At 36.5% G+C, this 20060-nt stretch overlaps 1 protein-coding gene across 1 annotated transcript in view; it reads right to left on the bottom strand.

The window, feature by feature from the left end:
- Positions 1-20060, bottom strand: part of DIAPH3 (diaphanous related formin 3) — a 566408-nt gene that overhangs the window by 193624 nt on the left and 352724 nt on the right. The window contains exon 24 of the mRNA XM_040267149.1: positions 14939-15103. Within this exon, the coding sequence (XP_040123083.1) occupies positions 14939-15103 (165 nt within the window). The remainder of the gene's footprint in view (positions 1-14938; positions 15104-20060) is intronic.

The raw sequence follows: 20060 nt of genomic DNA, 5'->3' as shown, positions 1-20060 counted from the left end.
TATGATTGGACATGGAGTTGATAGGAAGCACCATTAAAGCATTCATACAACACAGTTGGATTACTTGGCAGGGAAAATAAAGAGTTGAATTAAACATGGAAGTTGGATGTATTCCTGACCTCAAGTCTAGCTATTTACCGCTAAAGATTTAATTCTTATATATATGAATTGTACTTACAAGTATACTTTATGGGGATACTATAATAATTAAATGAATTAATACAGATAAATGGCTTAGAGAAGTGCCCAGCATACACACACAGAGACACTCATATTGTTTTTAATATACTTTATGAGACTTTTTTTTTTCCTGGAAGAGTTTAGTTTTCTGTGCTTTCCCAAAAAAGTCTCACTTGAAATTTGGTATTTTTGATAAATTAACTTAAAACATTGCCCAATGATACAATTAATAATTGCTTTTTTTCTCCTCAAAGTAAAATTTTTGAAATTTATTTTTAGTTGGAGACTAATTGCTTTACAATATTGTGTTGGTTTTTACCTTACATCAACATAATCAGCCATAGGTATACATATATGCCCTCCGTTTTGAACCTCCGTCCCACTTCTCACCTCAGTCCACCCCTCTAGGTTGTCACAGAGCTCCGGTTTGAGTTTCCTGTGTAAATTTTAAAAAATCAACGTGCCTGTCACCCTCTCCTCAAAAAGCCTAAGAAATAGTGTATATTCCAAATAGGCCTTTAGTTGACAAACATCTGTCTTACTTATAAGATACAACTGTACTAAAATATGAACTTTGGAGTACACAAGTAGACTTGCACAGATCCTGACTTTCTGATTTTACTTCTCTATTTGATTGTTTCCTATTTAAATAGTTTAATCTGCCCACCTCAACACTGTTCAACACAAGATAATTTCTTATACATTTCTGTAACAGAAAATTCATGGCAATTTTCTTAAATAAAAAAGTTATAAATATCTCCTTGTCCAGAGTTATATTCTTGTCAACATTAAGGATAGTTAAGCTATGTAAGCCAGGAATTCCTTAGTATAGTTTTTACTAAACACAAAAATCTTTTCTTCTTGCCTGAGTGGTCAACTTTGTATCAAATCCCTGAAATTAGTTAAGACAAAGTGAATTTAAATCTGCATGCTTTCCAGAGAGATGGGTATTAGGACTATGAAGACACAGGCTAATTTTCTCAAAGTAAATCATAGAAGAGTCCAGCACATTCCCACTAAAAGCTTGTTAGGACTTTACTTAACCTTAAAAAGAGGCAATGCTCAGCTTTATAGCATGACTGCTTCCTAGAAATTCTTCACAACTACCTTAAAAATGCGTTCCTGTACTCCTACTTATATGGAACATGAAAGAAAAAAATTAGATAACTAATACCAGTCAAAAAAGCCTCTAAGGATATAAAAGGCATGTGATCTGTGTATCAGCTTTCCATCAAAATTATTTTTTAACTAAATAGATTATAACTACTTCATGAAAAACAAGTTTATTCTTAGAAACCTCTATTTGCAATAATTACAAGGTAGATGCTTTAGAAAGGCATCTAGAATGACAGTAAAAATTAATCAAGTTATGTCCTCTGGTATTACCAAATCCAATTTAAAAATGCTATCAATGAGAACTGCGAAGCACGATATCCTGGCACCAAAATTTCATCACCTTATCATTCACGACAAGGTGTTATTAGTTGAACTCTCCAGGACCTGTGAAACTTATGAAAACAGAAAACTATCCTTTGAGAATGTCCCAAAGGATGCACAGGGACTTATGATTAAACAGTTTTAGCTTCAAGTTGCTCTTTACCAAATTACATATTAACTCATTAGGGACTTAATGTTACTGACCTTTCATAATAGTGCTATGAGTTTGTTTGCAATTCCTCCAAGCACTTTCTAAAATTTTCAAATAAATGAGATTTTTCAAACTATTCAACAATGTATTTAATAAATAAATAAAGTATGAAATGTTCATAATTAAGATTTTCCCAAAGTAGAACTTGATTTTTCCATTAAATATGTTTTCTTCCCTTGTATTTGGAAGTGATATACTGTAAATATATTCTTTTTATATCCCAATCATAAGGCTAAATAAAGGCACGACTAGACACAAGACAGCAACCATGAGGAAGAGTGCTTAGAGACAGGCCTGTTGACAGGACAGCCTTTTTTTTTTTTAACTATTGCTAATCAGTTCTTCAGGGAAATCATCCAGTCAAAACCCAGCAACTTTCATGTAAACCTGGTAATGTTTACACATAACATAAAAAGTAGCCTTAAGTCAGGTGTTTTGTTTCCCCTCCTTCTCTCTCTTTGCTCAGAACATGGAAGACCAGTATATTTAATGTACAAAGAATATGCCATTTTATTCACTTTCATTTGTGGTATGCTAGTTAAATGCTATCTTTTCAATTATGTGAGTTAATATACTTATTATGATGTATCAGCTATTTAGTTGAGTTTTTTCTCCATTATCAATTTCCATGCTTATTAATGTTTTAAAATAATCTAGTCTTTCTAGATTAAGAAGATGCAGTACATATATAAAAAGGAATATTACTGGGCCCTTAAAAAGAAGGAAATAATGCCATTTACAGAAACATGGATGGACCTAGACTGTGGCACAAAGTAAGTCAGAAGGAGGAGAAATATTATATGACATCCCTTATATGTGGAATCAGGAATGATATAAATCAACTTACTTACAAAACAGAGACACACAGATGTAGAAAAAGAACTTATGGTTGTCAGGGGAAAGGGAGAGTTAAGAGGTCTGGGAAGGTCATGTACACATTGCTACATTCATAATGGATAAACAAGGACCTATTGTATAGCACATGGAACTCTACTCAGTGTTATTGCCAGCCTGGATGGGAGGGGGGCTGGTGGGAAAACGAATTCACGTACATGTTGACTGAGATCCTGCACTCTTTACCTGAAACTATAGTAACATTCTTAATTGGCTATAGCCCAATATAAAATATTAGGTTGGTGCAAAAGCAATTTCACTTTTGCATTCTTGTACTTTGCTGTTTGATATTAGAATATATTGTTAAATAAATGTGGTTACATTATTTTAAAAAATTATCTAGTCTTTACTTTGTGAGATATTATTTCAGTAAACAAAATATTTAAAATGTAAGAGATACATTAATACAAATCACCAGTAATTTATTCATACAGAATCTGTCAGTCAAATGCATTTATTATCCCACTGAGCAATGCAAAGTAAGAAGAAATCTTTTAGGTAAAGAGAAAAGTTAAGCCAATTAATCTAGGTGTAATCGAGAAAAAAGATTAGAAGAACCTAACAGAATTCATTTTCAAGTTGCAAACCCAAATATTCAGCACCTGGAACCGATGTAATTCTTTAAATAAACAGATACTAAAGGATAAGAATAAAAGAAGATCCAAGAGAATATTTATTTTGTTCTAGGTTTGGAGCTTTATACTTCTAAGTATGATCTCGGAATAACAATAGTTCCAGTGAAGGTAATTTTCAAATTGTATCCCCACCAAAATCAGGATAGAAGACACTCCCTATTAGAAATACATAAGCTGGCTTGACACCCAATCCCAGGAACTTTACATGATTTTCTTCTCTCTGATAAACTACAGTAAGCCCATCTTCAAGATTTCAGGAACACATAGAAGATGCTTAGTGCCCTTGGAGTTCCTGCTGGTCACTACTTGGTCTATACAGAAATTATATTTAGAGTTGACAAAAATCAATTCTGGGTAATTTAAATGACTTGGCAAATGAGATTTGTGCTAGCTGTCCTATATACAAAAATTTTACTAAATATCTTCTCATTGGATAATTTCATTTTTGTTCAGCAAATCACTAGTTTTAGTATTTACTGGAAAGGTAAGTTGTATTTAATCGACAAAAGCAGCAGGACAAAATGAGTTACAACTGATTTTATATTTGCTTACTACACAGTCATCTTTCAATCACATGAAACAAAGTTCAACTTAAAGTCTGCAAACATAAAAGATAAATCTTTAACTAGATGAAACATAACTTTTACAAAATTGTAGACATAATTTAAAGACAGTTATTGATTGAAAATAGGTAGCTATTTATTTCAAAGTATTGTAAAGGAAGCATAAAAGAGATAAAAGTATTTAAACTATCAATCTTACTATAATGAAATGGAAAAGTTGAAAATTACTTGTATTCTCTGTAGAGAACTCACTTATTTTCAGGGTAAACGAATATTATGTCATCTGATCTTCAAACTGTAAAATCCCTAGGAAACGCAAGCTGTTATTAACAGGGAGCTGGGGCTCAGTAAGTTAAGTAACCTGCCAAAGACATATCACCCAAGGCACTTCAAAGACAGAGCCTGCACTCTCAGCCAGGAGTGTCTCCCTGCTGTCTCCCCAGTAGTGACAAGGAGAGCAAAACATCACTATTAAAAACAAACAGAAGCTGAGGCTTATCACAGGGAGAATTCAGCAATCAGTTAAAATGTGAAGAAACCAAAGGGAATTCTTTTCCTTGATTGTAATCACACATAATTCAGATGGGAGGTATATATGTGAGAAACAAAATTTAGGGAGTAACAAACTGGACTTTGTGGGCTAGAAAATAATAATTGCAATGTTCAGCACATATATCGAAACCGAAAGCACACACACACAAGAAAATGACAATGCTCCTCCAACTTTTGTGTATCCAACAGTAATCCCTTTAAAAAGGCAGGGATTGCTTTCTGCTGACCTCAAAACCCTAATCCTAAACTGAGGTGTCCAGATATATATGGTCTTTGAACTCATTTATAAAGCAGGATGCCTAGTGATTTTCCCAGTACATCAACATCCCAAAAGACAATGTGCATGTGACCAGGATAAAAGCTACATGAACCAAAAAGTCTGACTTCTTTAAGTGTAAGCACATCAGTTTTATACATGAATATATAATATGGTAAACATAAAAGGTCTATATAGTTCAGTTGAGTTCAGTCACTCAGTCATGTCCAACTCTTTGTCACCCCATGGACTGCTCCACGCCAGGCCTCCCTGTCCATCACCAAATCCCGGAGCTTACTAAGACCCATGTCCAGCATATCAATAATGCCATACAGCCATCTCATCCTCTGTCGTCCCCTTCTCCTCCTGCCTTCAATCTTTCCCAGGATCAAGGTCTTTTCAAATGAGTCAGTTTTTTGCATCAGGTGGTCAAAGTACTGGAGATTCAACTTCAGCATCAGTCCTTCCAATGAATATTCAGGAGTGATTTCCTTTAGGATGGACTGGATGGATCTCCTTGCAGTCCAAAGGATCTCAAGAGTCTTCTCCAACACCAGAGTTCAAAACTGTCAATTCTTTGGTGCTCAGCTTTCTTTATGGTCCAATTCTCACATCCATAAATGACTACTGGAAAAACCATAGCTTTGACTTGACTTACCTTTGTTGGCAACGTAATGTCTCTGCTTTTTAACAGGCTGCCTAGGTTTGTCATAGCTTTTCTTCCAAGGAGCAAGTGTCCTTTAATTTAATGGCTGCAGTCACCATCTGCAGTGATTTTGGAGACCAAGAAAATAAAGTCTGTCACTGTTTCCATTGTTTCCCCATCTATTAGCCAAGAAGTGATGGGACTTGATGCCATGATCTTAGTTTTTCTGAATGTTGAGTTTTAAGCCAGCTTTTCATTCTCCTTTTTCACTTTCATCAAGAGGCTCTTTAGTTCCTCTTCACTTTCTGCCATAAGGGTTGTGTCATCTCCATATCTGAGGTTATTGATATTTCTCCTAGCAATCTTGATTCCAGCTTGTGCTTCTTCCAGCCCAGCATTTCTCATGATGTACTCTGCACATAAGTTAAATAAGCAGGGTGACCATATACATTCTTGGCATAATCCTTTTCCAATTTGGAAGCAGTCTGTTCATGTTTGGTTCTGTTTGTTCTTAACCATACAGATTTCTCAGGAGGCAGGTAAGGTGGTCTAGTAGTCCTATTACGTGAAGAATTTTCCACAGCTTGTTGTGATCCACACAGTCAAATGCTTTAGCATAGTCAATAAAGAAGATGTCTTCCTGGAATTCTCTTGCTTTTTCTATAATACAATGCATGTTGGCAATTTGATCTCTGCTTCCTCCGCCTTTTCTAAATCGAGCTTGAATATCTGGAAGTTCTCAGTTCATGTACTGTTGAAGCCTAACTTGGAAAATTTTCAGCATTACTTTGCTAGTATGTTCAGTTCAGTTCAGTTGCTCAGTCATGTCCGACTCTTTGCGACCCCATGAATCGCAGCACGCCAGGCCTCCCTGTCCATCACCATCTCCCAGAGTTTACTCAGACTCACGTCCATCGAGTCCATGATGCCATCCAGCCATCTCATCCTGGGTCGTCCCCTTCTCCTCCTGCCCCCAATCCCTCTCAGCATCAGAGTCTTTTCCAATGAGTCAACTCTTCGCATAAGGTGGCCAAAGTACTGGAGTTTCAGCTTTAGCCTCATTCCTTCCAAAGAAATCCCAGGGCTAATCTATTTCAGAATGGACTGGTTGGATCTCCTTGCAGTCCAAGGGACTCTCAAGAGTCTTCTCCAACACCACAGTTCAAAACCATCAATTCTTCAGTGCTCAGCTTTCTTCACAGTCCATCTCTCACATCCATACATGACCACAGGAAAAACCATAGCCTTGACTAGATGGACCTTAGTCGGTAAAGTAATGTCTCTACTTTTGAATGTGCTATCTAGGTTGGTCATAACTTTTCTTCCAAGGAGTAAGCGTCTTTTAATTTCATGGCTGCAGTCACCATCTGCAGTGATTTTGGAGCCCCAAAAAAATGAAGTCTGACACTGTTTCCACTGTTTCTCCATCTATTTCCCATTAAGTGATGGGACCGGATGCCATGATCTTCGTTTTCTGAATGTTGAGCTTTAAGCCAACTTTTTCACTATCCTCTTTCACTTTTATCAAGAGGCTTTTTAGTTCCTCTTCACTTTCTGCCATAAGGGTGGTGTCATCTGCATATCTGAGGTTATTGATATTTCTCCCGGCACTCTTGATTCCAGCTTGTGTTTCTTCCAGTAGTACGTTAGATGAGCACAATTGTAAGGTAGTTTGAACATTCTTTGGCATTGCCTTTCTTTGAGATTGGGATGAAAACTTTCCTTTTCCAGTGTGGCCACTGCTGACTTTTCCAAATTTGTTGGCATACTGAGTGCAGAGCTTTCATGCCATCATCTTTTAGGATTTGAAATAGCTCAGCTGGAATTCCATCACCTCCACTAGCTTTGTTTGTAGCGATGCTTCCTAAGGCCCACTTGACTTAGCACTCAGATGTCTGCCTCTAGCTGAGTGATCACACCATCATGGTTATCTGGGTCATGAAGATCTTTTTTGTATAGTTCTTCTGTGTATTCTTGCCACCTCCTCTTACTATCTTTTGCTTCTGTTAGGTCCATACCATTTCTGTCCTTTACTGTGCCCATCTTTGCATGAAATGTTCCCTTGGTATCTCTAATTTCCCTGAAGAGATCTCTAGACTTTCCCATTCCATTGTTGTCCTCTAATTTTTTGCACTGATCACTGAGGAAGGCTTTCATATCTCTACTTTATTATTCTTTGGAATTCTGCATTCAGATGGGTATATTTTTCGTTTTCTCCTTTGCCTTCAGCTCCTCTTCCTTTCTTAGCTATTTGTTAGGCCTCTTCAGACAAGCATTTTGCCTTTTTGCATTTCTTTATTCTTGGGGATGGTTTTAGTCATTGCCTCCTATACAATGTCACAAGCCACCGTCCGTAGTTCTGCAGGCACTCTGTCTATCAGATCTAATCCCCTGAATCTATTTGTCATTTCCACTGTATAATCATAAGGAATTTGATTAGGTCATATCTGAATGGACTAGTGGTTTTCCCTACTTTCTCAATTTAAGTCTGAATTTTGCAATAAGGAGTTCATGATCTGAGCCACAGTCAGCCTGTGTTCTTGTTTATGCTGACTGTATAGAGCTTCTCCATCTTTTGCTGAGAAAAATATAATCAATCTGAATTCAGTATTGCCCATCTGATGATGTCCACATGTAGAGTCGTCTCTTGGGTTGTTGGAAGAGTGTGTTGGCTATGACCAGTGTATTGTCTTGGCAAATTTCTGTTAGTACTTCACTCTGTACTCCAAGGCCAAATTTGCCTGTTACTCCAGGTATCTCTTGACTTCTAATTTTGCATTCCAGTCCCCTATGATGAAAAGGACATCTTTTTTTGGTGTTATTTCTGGAGGTCATCATATAACCTTTCGACTTCAGCTTCTTTGGCATTAGTGGTTGGTGCATAAACTTGGATTACTGTGTATTGAATGGTTTGCCTCAGATATAGAGAAGATTCTGTCATTTTTGAGATTGCTCCCAAGTACTGCATTTCAGACTCTTTTGTTCACTATGAGGACTACTCCATTTCTTCTAAATTCATCACCTACAATAGTAGATATAATGGTCGCCTGAATTCTATTCACCATTCTGGTCCATTATAGTTCTCTGATTCCTAAAATGTCGATGTTTACTCTTGCCGTATCCTGTTTGACCACTTCCAATTTGCTTTGATTCATGGACCTAAGACTCCAGGTTCCTGTGCAATATTGTTCTTACAGCATTGGACTTTACTTCCATCACCAGTTTACTTCCATCACCACAACTGGGCATTGTTTTCGGTTTGGCTCCATGTCTTCATTCTTTCTGTACCTATCTCTCCACTCTCCTGCAATAGTATATTGGGCACCTACCGACCTGGGGGGTTCATCTTTCAGTGGCCTATCTTTTTGCCTTTTCATAATGTTCATGGGGTTCTCAAGGCAAGAATGCTGAAGTGGTTTGCATTCCCTTCTCTAGTGGACCACATTTTGTCAGAACTCTCCACCATGACCCATCCATCTTGGGTGGCCCTACACGGCATGGCTCATATCATTGAGTTAGACAAGGCTGTGGTTCATGTGATCAGTTTGGTTAGTTTTCCCTAAGTGTGGTTTTCTTGCTGTCTGTTGTCTGACGGACAAGGATAGGAGGCTTGTGGAAGTTTCCTGATGGAAGGGAATGTTTGTTGGGGAATATCTACATAGTTACATCTGTCTAATTAAGACAGAAAAATGATATAGTCTTCAAAATAAAATTTATTAGAAACATGTTACTTATAAGAAGACAAATAACAAAGGAATTCTATGAAGTAAAAGCACTTAGACGTCTCTCTCGAAGATGCAATGTTTAGCAATATAAAGGAGGTGTAAGGTGAAATTTGCTCAAGGAGTTAAGAGTGTTGTTTCAATGTGCTACTAATTCTGGTTAAAGAAAGTAGCAAAAGACCTTTCAGTGATAAAGAACCTAAGCATTATCAGGATAAGAGATGAGAGTGTTGAAGAACAAACCATGTAATTTGAGCCTAAGGATGTAAAAGCAGTTTGAACAAAATTCTGTAATGTGAAGATGAGTGGGAAGTGGGACCAGGACAAACATATTCTTCAAAGTCACAGTGACCAATGAGAGAAACTAAGATTAGTCTTAACCTCTAACAACAAACACAAGCATGCTACAGCTGTTGGATAAAATAAAGACGGACAAGAGGGTTCTTTTCAGATCTGACAAAAATTCATCAGTTCATCCTGGAGAAGCGTTTTTTTACCCTATTCATAACAGGTCCATTGGTAATGGCATATAACCATGAGTTTAAAACCAGACCGAAGTGGAAAGCAATCATTGTTATGGAACAGTATGTGACTGAAGGCACAAGTTTTGGTGAAGTCTCATGCATGGTGGGCCACCAATTCCCTCAGCCTGCAGTGAGTGCCTCCAATTTGAACTTTATTCCCCACATCAGTTCTACAGGAAATAAAAACCCATTACAGAGAGGTACTGACTCTCTACCCCTCCCCTTAACCCTCACCTCACCACAAGGGTTTGCATTAATAGGCCTTTAATTTTAAAAGTGAACATTTTATGCTTTGAAACAGAACCAGACCTGTGCACATTTTTCTATCATGCACTTGTCAATGTAAACAGAAAGTTATTCTATGAAGGGGTGAGGAAATGAAGAATGCTTTGTGATGATTCCCTCCAGTAAGTTATCAAAAACACCCTTAAAAATTACATTTTGACTTTTCTTACAAACTCTCTGATGAACAAGTACTTAGAAATGGTATTAAAAATGAGAAAAATACAGGCTGTGGAGTAAGGCAGCCCTCCGTCTAATCCCATGCATGACAATTCTGAAGCAGCTCTGCTAAGGCATGGACTGTTATCCTCCAGCCCATAGTTTCCTCCAGGCAACATTCTGTACCTCACTAAAATGCTGTGAAGGTAAGTGGGGTGGCACATGAAGAGCAGCTAGTACAGGGCCCTAGGAACCCCATCAGTGGCAACTGTATTTGGCTGAAGATAATAAGAAAAATAAAGCTAAAACATTACAATGGAAGCTTACGCCCTACTTCTTGGTAGTTGATCAATAGTTCTAAACAGATACTATTCCCAATGAGCACACTACCCACAACAGATTGCTAAAACAACAATAATAAATTGATTCCTAGCTGAGAGTCCCCAAGTAGAAAAGATCGGGGCAAAACTGCTGTCACAATTAACAGCTGTTTCTCAGAGGAAGCCACAAGATCATGAAAGCTTCCCTGTTATTCTACAGGGCTTGGGGAGCAGACATTCCTTTGTTAACTAATGCAAAAAGGGCCTCAGAGAGGAAGGAAGGAAGGAAGGAAGAGGCAAGGGAGAGAAGGGAAGGACAGAGGGAAGGAGAAAGAAAAGAAGAAACAGCTCTTCCTATACACATGAGATGGGAGATCCTAGTAACAGTGGGGAGACTCCCTGGACTAGCATCTCCATTCAGTCACCTGTTAGCTGTGTAACAATGGGTGAGTCACTATCTCTCTTAAGCCTCAGTTTCCTCATCTGTAAAATGGGAATAATCACAGTACACATACCACATCTGTTTGTTGTTGTAAGGATTAAATGATAGAATAGTACCTGGCACTTGACTGACAGTAGATATGTTAGCTATGAGAGAATGTTACCCACTGTAGCTGGGGGCATCTGATACTAGATGAAGAAAAGTCTCAGCAGAGATCAGAAGGGTGAGTACAATAAATCAGCCCGGCGAAGTATGGAGGGAGTGCACCAGGCACTGGGAAAATAAGCAGAGTGGCCTGAGTTCCAGAGCAAACACGCCATGGAAAGCTGCTGTAGTGGAGGGCAGGTGCAGAACGAGAGCTCCCACTTCTTATGTGCAATTCAAGACAGGTCTCCACTTTAGGAGAATTTCCTGCTCATTCATGACCGGGGCCATGAATGCCTGTGAATGATGGAACAATGTGAACATATTTTACCATATTAAGCATTTTAACACTGTAAACATATCTTAATAGTAACTTAAAGAGAAAATATGTATCTTTGCCTAGTGTATTTTTAAAAAATTTTATATTGCAAGATATTTCCTTCCTAATATTGTACTGGTTTCTGCCATATATCAACATGAATCAGCCACAGGTATACATATGTCCCTTCCCTCCCGAACCCCCCTCCCCCCTCCCACCCCAGCCCACCCCCTCTGGTCGCCACCAAGCACTGGGCTGAGCTCTCCGTGTCACACAGCAAATTCCCACTGGGCATTTATTTTACATATGGTAGTGTACGTGTTTCCATGCTCCTCTCTGAATTTGTCCAACCCTCTCCTTCCCCCACTGGGTCCACAAGACTGCTCTTTGTGTCTGTGTCTCCACTGCCGCCCTGAACATAGACTCATCAGTACCATCTTTCTAGATTCTACACACATCCGTTAATATACAAGCAGCTCAATACCAGAAAAACAAACAACCCGATAAAAAAATGGGCAGAAGACCTAAACAGACATTTCTCCAAAGACATATGGCCAAAAAACTCAAGAAATGATGCTCAACATTGCATATTATTAGAGAAATGCAAATTAAAGTTACAATGAGGTATCACCTCACACTAGTCAGAATCACCATCATTTAAAAATCTATGAACAATAAATGCTGGAGAGGATATGGAGAAAAGGGAACCCTCTTGCACTGTTGGTGAGAATGTAAATTTATACAGCCACTATGGAGAACAGTATGTATATTCCTTAAAGAAACAAGGAATATGACCTAGCAACCCCACTACCATATGACCCAGCAATTCCACTACTGGGCATATACTCTGAGAAAACCACACTGAAGGAGATACATGTATTTCAATACCCCAGTGTTTGCTGCAGCACTTTTTACAACAGCTAGGAAATGGAAGCAGCTTAAATGTCTATTTTATTAATGTGATCTTCCAGAACAACCTTCAACATATGAAAGTTCTACATCTATCCCTAATATTTTCATACTAACTCCTGAAATTAGCATAGTTTCTGAAGTGAATCATATGGAATTAAACAGCAACCTAAGAGATCAGAAGACATTGACAAACAGACATTTATCTATCAGTAATACCTAATAGTAATTTCTATCAGTCTTGACACTGTGGTCTTTCTAAATTTCTACTGTATAGCACTTTTCTCCTAATTAAAAAAAAAAAATGACACAATGTCTAAAATTCAAGGACTATAATCATAAAAAAGGAAGAAAAAATTTGCCTGCAAAATTGTACTTCCATTATAGTCTTCTTTATGCTTATGGTTATTCTGAAGAAAATTCCCTCTCCAGATTATTTATTCAAATAAAGTGTTTTATACTTAGCTCTAATGATTTTAATTTAGTACAATGTGAATATGAGCACGTGTGTGCATGTCTGTGTATGTAAGAAGTGTATGGTAGCAGCTACTTCCAGGAGCCATGTGAACTCTGAAACAAAGTATAGCTCTCACCTTATCACCCTCCACCTTGAACCTTTCTCCACTCAAACTTTTCCCTCTGCCCACCACCTACTAAGAAAGGATGCTAAGTAACCCACAGAAATCCTACCAGATCTAAGGCAGATGTGGAATTAGATGTGATTCAAAACCATACAATACAGACTTGGTCTCTTTCTTCATTTGCTCAAGTGGGGAATAGAGACAGCAAAAGGATGCAGAGTTATCATGAAGACTGGCTGATACGTGTAAGGCATTTGGAAAACTATCTTGTTTACAGCAAATATTTAGTATCTGATGGGTATTATTATTTTATAATTTTATGCATAATTGTGTCATGGATCCTCAAGACCACCCTCAGGTTTGATAATTTGTTGGAGGGAGCCACAGAACTCAGAAACTCTGTTATACTCGCTGTCACAGCTTCTTACAGGGAAAAGACAGAGTGAAATCACAGTTGTCTTCTCCCAGTAGGGTTTCATTATTCCAGCAAGGACATGTCACAACACATGTGATACGATGTACTGGCAAGAAGGGAAGTTCAACCAAGCCTTGATACCAGGAGTTATTGAGGAGGTCAGTCATGCAGACCAGAATGTAGACCTCCAGCATGAACGACCTTGGCCCCTCAGTCTTCAACACCACACAGAGGATGAGCCAACACAGTGTGGCCCAAGGCCCCAAGTGAACAAAAACACGTGTTCACAATAAATCACATTTTTTGCATAACTATCTAGCTTGGCCCAAGGTCCTGGGTATACAAAAACTGCTTTATTGGGCAGGATATTCCAAGAGTTTACAGTTGTTCTCCCCAGAGCCAGTCAAGGACCAGCAATTTCTTTGAAATGTGCAGGGTTTGACTACCTCAAGTTTACTGAGTTAACCCATCATGGCATAATAATTTATTAAGCAACTACCATGTACCAAGAGCTATGATACTTAATACTTATCTCATTTAGTACTTAAATACTACCATGAGAAAAGAATGAACATTTTCTTTTACAAATATGGAAACTGAGGCTCAAAAATGTTAAAAGTATTTATAGTCATATAACTAGTGTGGAATCCAAATGCTGTTCTCTCAAACTGCAAAGCCTTCGCTATTTCTACTAAACCATGTAGACTCATAAAACATAAAAATTAAAGTAGCATATTATGCAATATATCACACATATAGGCACATAAGTATATCTAATAGTCAAAGTTTTTTCTGCTAGTGAAAAAATAATTTTGAAAAACACTGTGAATTTATGGAGGAAGTAAACTAGACTTGTGAACCAATTTTCATTTAAAATATTGACTTTTTATTGAAAGGCTATCTAGTCATAACCAGGTGATTAAAACTAAGTCCAATAAATTCAGCAATAAAGCTTTCCTGAAATTAAAAATAAATTTAACTTTCTTTAAATTCAACCTTTTTTTTCCTTATACTTCAAAAGTTTTTAATCCCCATAAACATTTGCTGAAACACAAAAGTGACTCACCCATCTATTACGAACAATGTAATTTTTCATTGTAGAAATGAAAATGTATCACTGGTTTCCCTAGGGAGACAACAATGCTTTCTCACTTTAATATGTGTGTGGGTTTTTTCCCCCATTTAATCAGCTAATACTTTTCAAAAGATCTTTTTAATGCCTAAATGAAAGGATTCCACATCAGAGACCTGACCTCCCTATTAAAGCATCTAAAGGAAACCCTAGGAACGTAAAATCCATTCAAAGGCAAATCGCAGGTAGCTTATTGTACAATGCATTAAGAAAAGAAAAGGGAAAAAAAGCTTCATAAAAACTGTACAGAATTTGGTGAAATTATACCACAAAAATAAAAATTGATCTTAAGCATAAAGAAACAAATTCAGAGCCAAAAACTTATTACAAAAGTGCTTTGTAATCAGCCAGGAAGGGAGTCTTTATGAAAAACTTCAGAATTTGTCACTTTTTCCATCAAAATTTCTGATTACAGCTTAATGTTGGGAAGGCCCAAAAGAGAACAAAACACACATTTTTCAATAGATTTAAAAATCTAAAAATTTTAAAGCTAACTTTCAACATCTGAAAACGTAAAAGTTTTACTACAGACAACAGGAGTAGAATGAATTACTAAACAGTAAATGAAGTAATATAGATATACTTTTAAAAAACAAATTAAGATTTTTAACATACCATAAACATGGTTCTGAAGTTATTCAAATCAGTCAAGAAGTCTTCTACGGACACCTTCTTGACGTCGACAGCATAGTACGCCATTATATTCTGGTATAACTTGTCCATGTTTTCATGTAATTTTGAAAGTTTCTCATATTGTTCTTTTGCACTGATAACAAAGCTGTATATTATAGTTAAGGTACTCTGAAATTTACAAAGAAATGTTTTAGGGAAAAAAAATCCTTAAGTAATATGTTTTAATTGTTAGCCATTATTACATATCTCCAAAATGCCAAAACTAGCTCTAATAGTTAACTGTTCTTACAATTCAATCCATACTGTACAGTGATGAAATCTTCACTGTGATTCATAATTAACAGTGGTAAAACAATTAGAAAAGTTAAATATTTAACATTTTGCTTTTCAAGGATATTTTTCTTCTAATTTGCCTATCTTATCAGATCTCATAATATGATTTAAAATTATAGTTCAGTAGTTTCAATAATATTCAAATGTCTCCTTATACTTTCTAAAAACCTAGATCAAAGCAGGACTAGCAGTCAATGCATTTGTATCTAGTATCATTTTTAATACTTGGATGAACAAAAGATTTTGTATACTAAAATCACAAAATCATAAGCAAATATAATAATACATACATGTATCTCCATATACTGTCTTGTGAAACAACCAAATTTGTGAAATGCTAATAGGTGAAGTAAATTTATATAAATAGAAATCACATTTCAAATGCATTCAGAAGTTATCATTACATGGAACTTTTGCTGATTCATTTTTAACGTGCAGTAAGCATGCCTTTATTTACCTACCAAGTTCAGAAATCAATGTTGGTTCATTTATTCAATCTATGAACTAAAATTTATGTCCAAAATAGAGACTATATCCACATGGATCATTTACATAGCCTTAGTGAAGTGAAGTCACTCAGTCGTCTCTGACTCTTTGTGACCCCATGGACTGTAGCCTACCAGGCTCTTCCATCCATGAGATTTTCCAGGCAAAAATACTGGAGTGGGTTGCCATTTCCTTCTCCAGGAGATCTTCCCTGACCCAGAGACTGAACCTGAGTCTCCCACATTGTAGGCAGATGCTTTACCATCTGAGCCGCCTCAACTCTTGTCTAAAAGAGGAATAATTTTCTGCCTTTGCTTGTCCAAACCTATCATTCTAAGCTTAGTTCAATTCTTCCTCTTCCATGAAGCCCCCTTGTCTAATCTCTGCAACTAAGAGTGATTACTTGTTCCACTTTCCACTGAATACACAGCACTTGCAGTCCACTGTACTCTGTGCAATGAAGTTCTTTGTTTGTCCTTCTAGTTCAATTCCCTAGTAGTGCTTTGTTCTTGCTTCCCTGGTGGTTCAGATGGTAAAGCATCTGCCTGCAATGCAGGAGACCTGGTTCAATCCCTGGGTCAGGAAGATCCCCTGAAGAAGACAATGGCAACCCACTCCACTATTCTTGCCTGGAAAATCCAATGGACAGAGGAGCCTGGCAGGCTACAGTGCATGGGGTCGCTAAGAGTCAGACACGACTGAGCAACTTGCCACATGTGGGGGGCTAATCACCTGTGACTGTCTGCCCTTTCTCTAGATGTTGTATTAAGTAAAATCATTTGCAACTGTATTGGTGCCGATGACTAATTTCACTCTGTCATCACTCTTAAATTGTGGTAGGAAAGATAAGAAGTCTCAAAAGTCTGATGTGAGAGGATATATATATATATATATATATATATGACTAATTCGAAGTTGTATGGAAGAAATCAATACAACATTGTAAAGCAATTTTCCTCTAATTACAAAATAAATTTTTTAAAAAGCCTGATATAAATCACGGAACTCTCTTCATAAAATCGTGCATATATGCATTCATACACAGACACATAGAATTTGGATGCAATGTTATGAGCTAACAGAGTTCCTAAAAAGTAGTTACCCTGGACAACAGGTTGTACTACATGGTGGGTATTCCTAATTGTATGTTCTACAGGTACTCCTATTTTGCCTCATCATGACTTACAAGGCTTTCAGGTTTTTGTTTTTTTATTTATTTTTAATTGTAGGATAACTGCTTTATAATATTGAGTTGGTTTCTGCCATACACCAACATGAATCAGCCATAGGTAATCACAGGTACTCCATAAACACTAATAATTTTTTTCAAATACCTAGGAATATGCCCATTTACAGGAATCAGCTTGGTGAATAAGTTAAAATAAAGCCCTATTATTCAATAACACTTCTTAGATTTTCAGGTAAGAATCAAGAGTTAATAAAATATCAGAAATATGCCTGGACATACTTAATAAAAATAGCAAAATTCCATTAAATGATGTGATATGAAAGATGATCAAGAGCCAAAACCATGGAAATTACATGGTCTTGTTCCAACAGCTACAGTTTTAGATATTCTTATCATTGTTATCTATATGACAATTTGCTCCCAAAGGAAATGGAGTACAACTTTAAATAGTGGAATTACTGACAAAAAATGCTAAGATTGTGATTGAATTGCAACGATATTGGAAATAGCCAAATAAATTCTCAGAAGTATAAATGACTATCTGATAGAATGGAATAAAGGGCTACTTTAATGAGGCTAGTGATAGGTACTACCTCATTAAGAGATAGCAGAACCTTCAGATTAAAAAAAAAAAAAATCATCATCATCTGAAAGAAAAAGCAAACACAGGTGTTCTCATGCCAATTGTTGAACTCCAGTTAGAAATTAATGCCCATAACTGTAGTAGTAACAAGGCTTTATTTTTTCTCCAGCGCAAGTCCTATATTTATAAAGAGCTTTAGAGAAAGGCAAGTTATTCAACAAAAGTTTGATAAAATTCATTACAGAAATATTGATATATATCCAATTACATGATACTTTTGTGAAATCTATTTTCTTTTCCTTTATCAAGACTAAGGCAATATTCTGATGAACTTCTACTTGACCCAGTGGAATTTTCCCATTTGAAAGGTACAAGAGAACCAGATCTGTGTTCACACACATTGAACAACATATGTTTAGTTTTGGCCAACTGAGTAGTCAGACTGAGATTTGGGATCTAAACAAGTTCTGTTCATTCCCAAGCAATACGGCACACATAGACTCTACCTTTATTAGCATATTATTGCACCTCCCCACCTAAGATACCTTTTACTTCCATTAATCACCTCACAAGGATCAGCTTCAACCGGTGCTAAACATATAACACCTTTAACAGATCTTCTCAATGACCTGGGACCCAGACGGCCAGGCAGTCAGCTAATCTACAAGTACTCATCGAGCCCCACTGAGAACGTCTCTTCTAGACACAATGGAAAACCCTGGCTAAAAAGGTAGGCAAAGTCCCCATTTCCATGAAACATGCATTCTAGAGAGTGGTGACAGATAGTAAATAGATGAATGAGATATTCAGACAGTAATAAGGGTGATAAAAACAAACATTTGTGTGTGATGTTGAACAGAGTGACAGAGCCTAACTTATGCAAGGTAGTGAGGGAACTCCTGGCTGAGAAAGTGACCGTGACCGAGGCATGCCTGTCAAGCCCAACATGGTGAATGTAGCAAGACCTCTGTGAAGGAAGAGATCGCTGTAGGTCTGAGGCTGTACAGAGGATGAAGAGAAGGATATTTTAACCCAAGTCTTTAAAGTTTGTTGAGAATGTGTTAAATGGAAAACAAGTGAGAGAAAGCAGGGGAAAAAAAGGGAGGAAAGAAGACTAATTTAAGAGAAAAAATCTGCTCTTACAAATCATTCAATTACCTAACTTCCCACTCTTGCAAATGGACCATGTATTACACAAGTTTACATTTCACTCATTTCACTCTTCCATTTTACTTCCTAATCACACTTCAATTAAATTAAAATGTACTAAGTTGCTTTACCAGAAAAATTCTGTGCTTTATGCAGTGTGAAATATAGATATAAGTAATATGCAAGTTTTTCTCTCAAGGGATTTATTGGGACAGTTTTAGCATCTACCTAGTAATTTCTGGAGTGTCCAAAATATTGTTATACAGTGGGACAGCAAAAAAGAAAATGTGAAAATAAAGTGTGATCACAAAGAAGAAATTTAAAGAATAGAAAAATGAAAAAGTGACAACTTGTCATGTAAGTTGTATGGCAAATACAAAAATATTAAGCAAAATGATTTTTCTACGAGGCTTGGGAGACAGTGGGACACGGAGAAAAGAGAAATGCAAAGGCTGGTGCAAGGAGAATTCTGAGGGTGATGTGCTAGGATTTATTTGTTATTTTTCCTTAAAATAAGATATATTCCAGAATGTAAAGGTCAAAAGAAAGGAACAAGCATCGCATGACACTAATCCTGGCATTTTCCCAGTTTCTCATGGACAAAGAATTTAAAAAGTATGTACACCTTACATATAATACTTTATATTGATTATATAATATTGGTTGATCCTACCACAAATCACATAACAAATTATTCAGGCAAATACTTACAGTGAAGTTACTCTAATTACACTTCTCACCAGACTTAGCAATTGAAAAGTAGGGTAATTATTACTAAAAAGTCAATGTGATAATGAAATAACTGTGTATGCCTTTTAAAGAATATAATTTTGTATTTTTTAATATTAAGATATGCATGTAAACAAAACAAGTACTGCCAGAATAAAAATACAATATACTATAATTGAGTGCTACTCAAGAAATTTCATGAAATTACAACAAAATTGTATCACTATAATATAAAACAATTAACAAATTATTTAATAGTTCAGCAAATCATGATTGTTTAATTCTAAATATCTATTTGCATAAATGAACCATTAATAACTGTGATAACACACATATTCTTTCAGAATTGACTGATGAACCAAACATTTGATATGTCTTTCAACTAACAAGCACTAATACTCAAAACATAAACAAACTGCCAGTGTTAATAACCCAAACTTTAGTTAAACCCAGGTTTATTTATTGTGCATTTAGTCCCCAAATTCTTCCATTTTCTTAGATGTAAGAAGCTCACAATATGCCATTTTAATAAAATCTGTATAAATGTATTTAATATTCAAAATCTGACTTGTTGTCAGTCCTAATTAAAGCAAACAAAGCTTTGCAATGAATGAATTTAATTACTTAGAAACTGG

Source organism: Oryx dammah, unplaced genomic scaffold, assembly GCF_014754425.2.
Source record: "Oryx dammah isolate SB20612 unplaced genomic scaffold, SCBI_Odam_1.1 HiC_scaffold_24, whole genome shotgun sequence".
Lineage (NCBI taxonomy): Eukaryota > Metazoa > Chordata > Mammalia > Artiodactyla > Bovidae > Oryx > Oryx dammah.
Note: the sequence above shows the minus strand (reverse complement) of the source record. Positions and strands in the feature narration are given on the sequence as shown.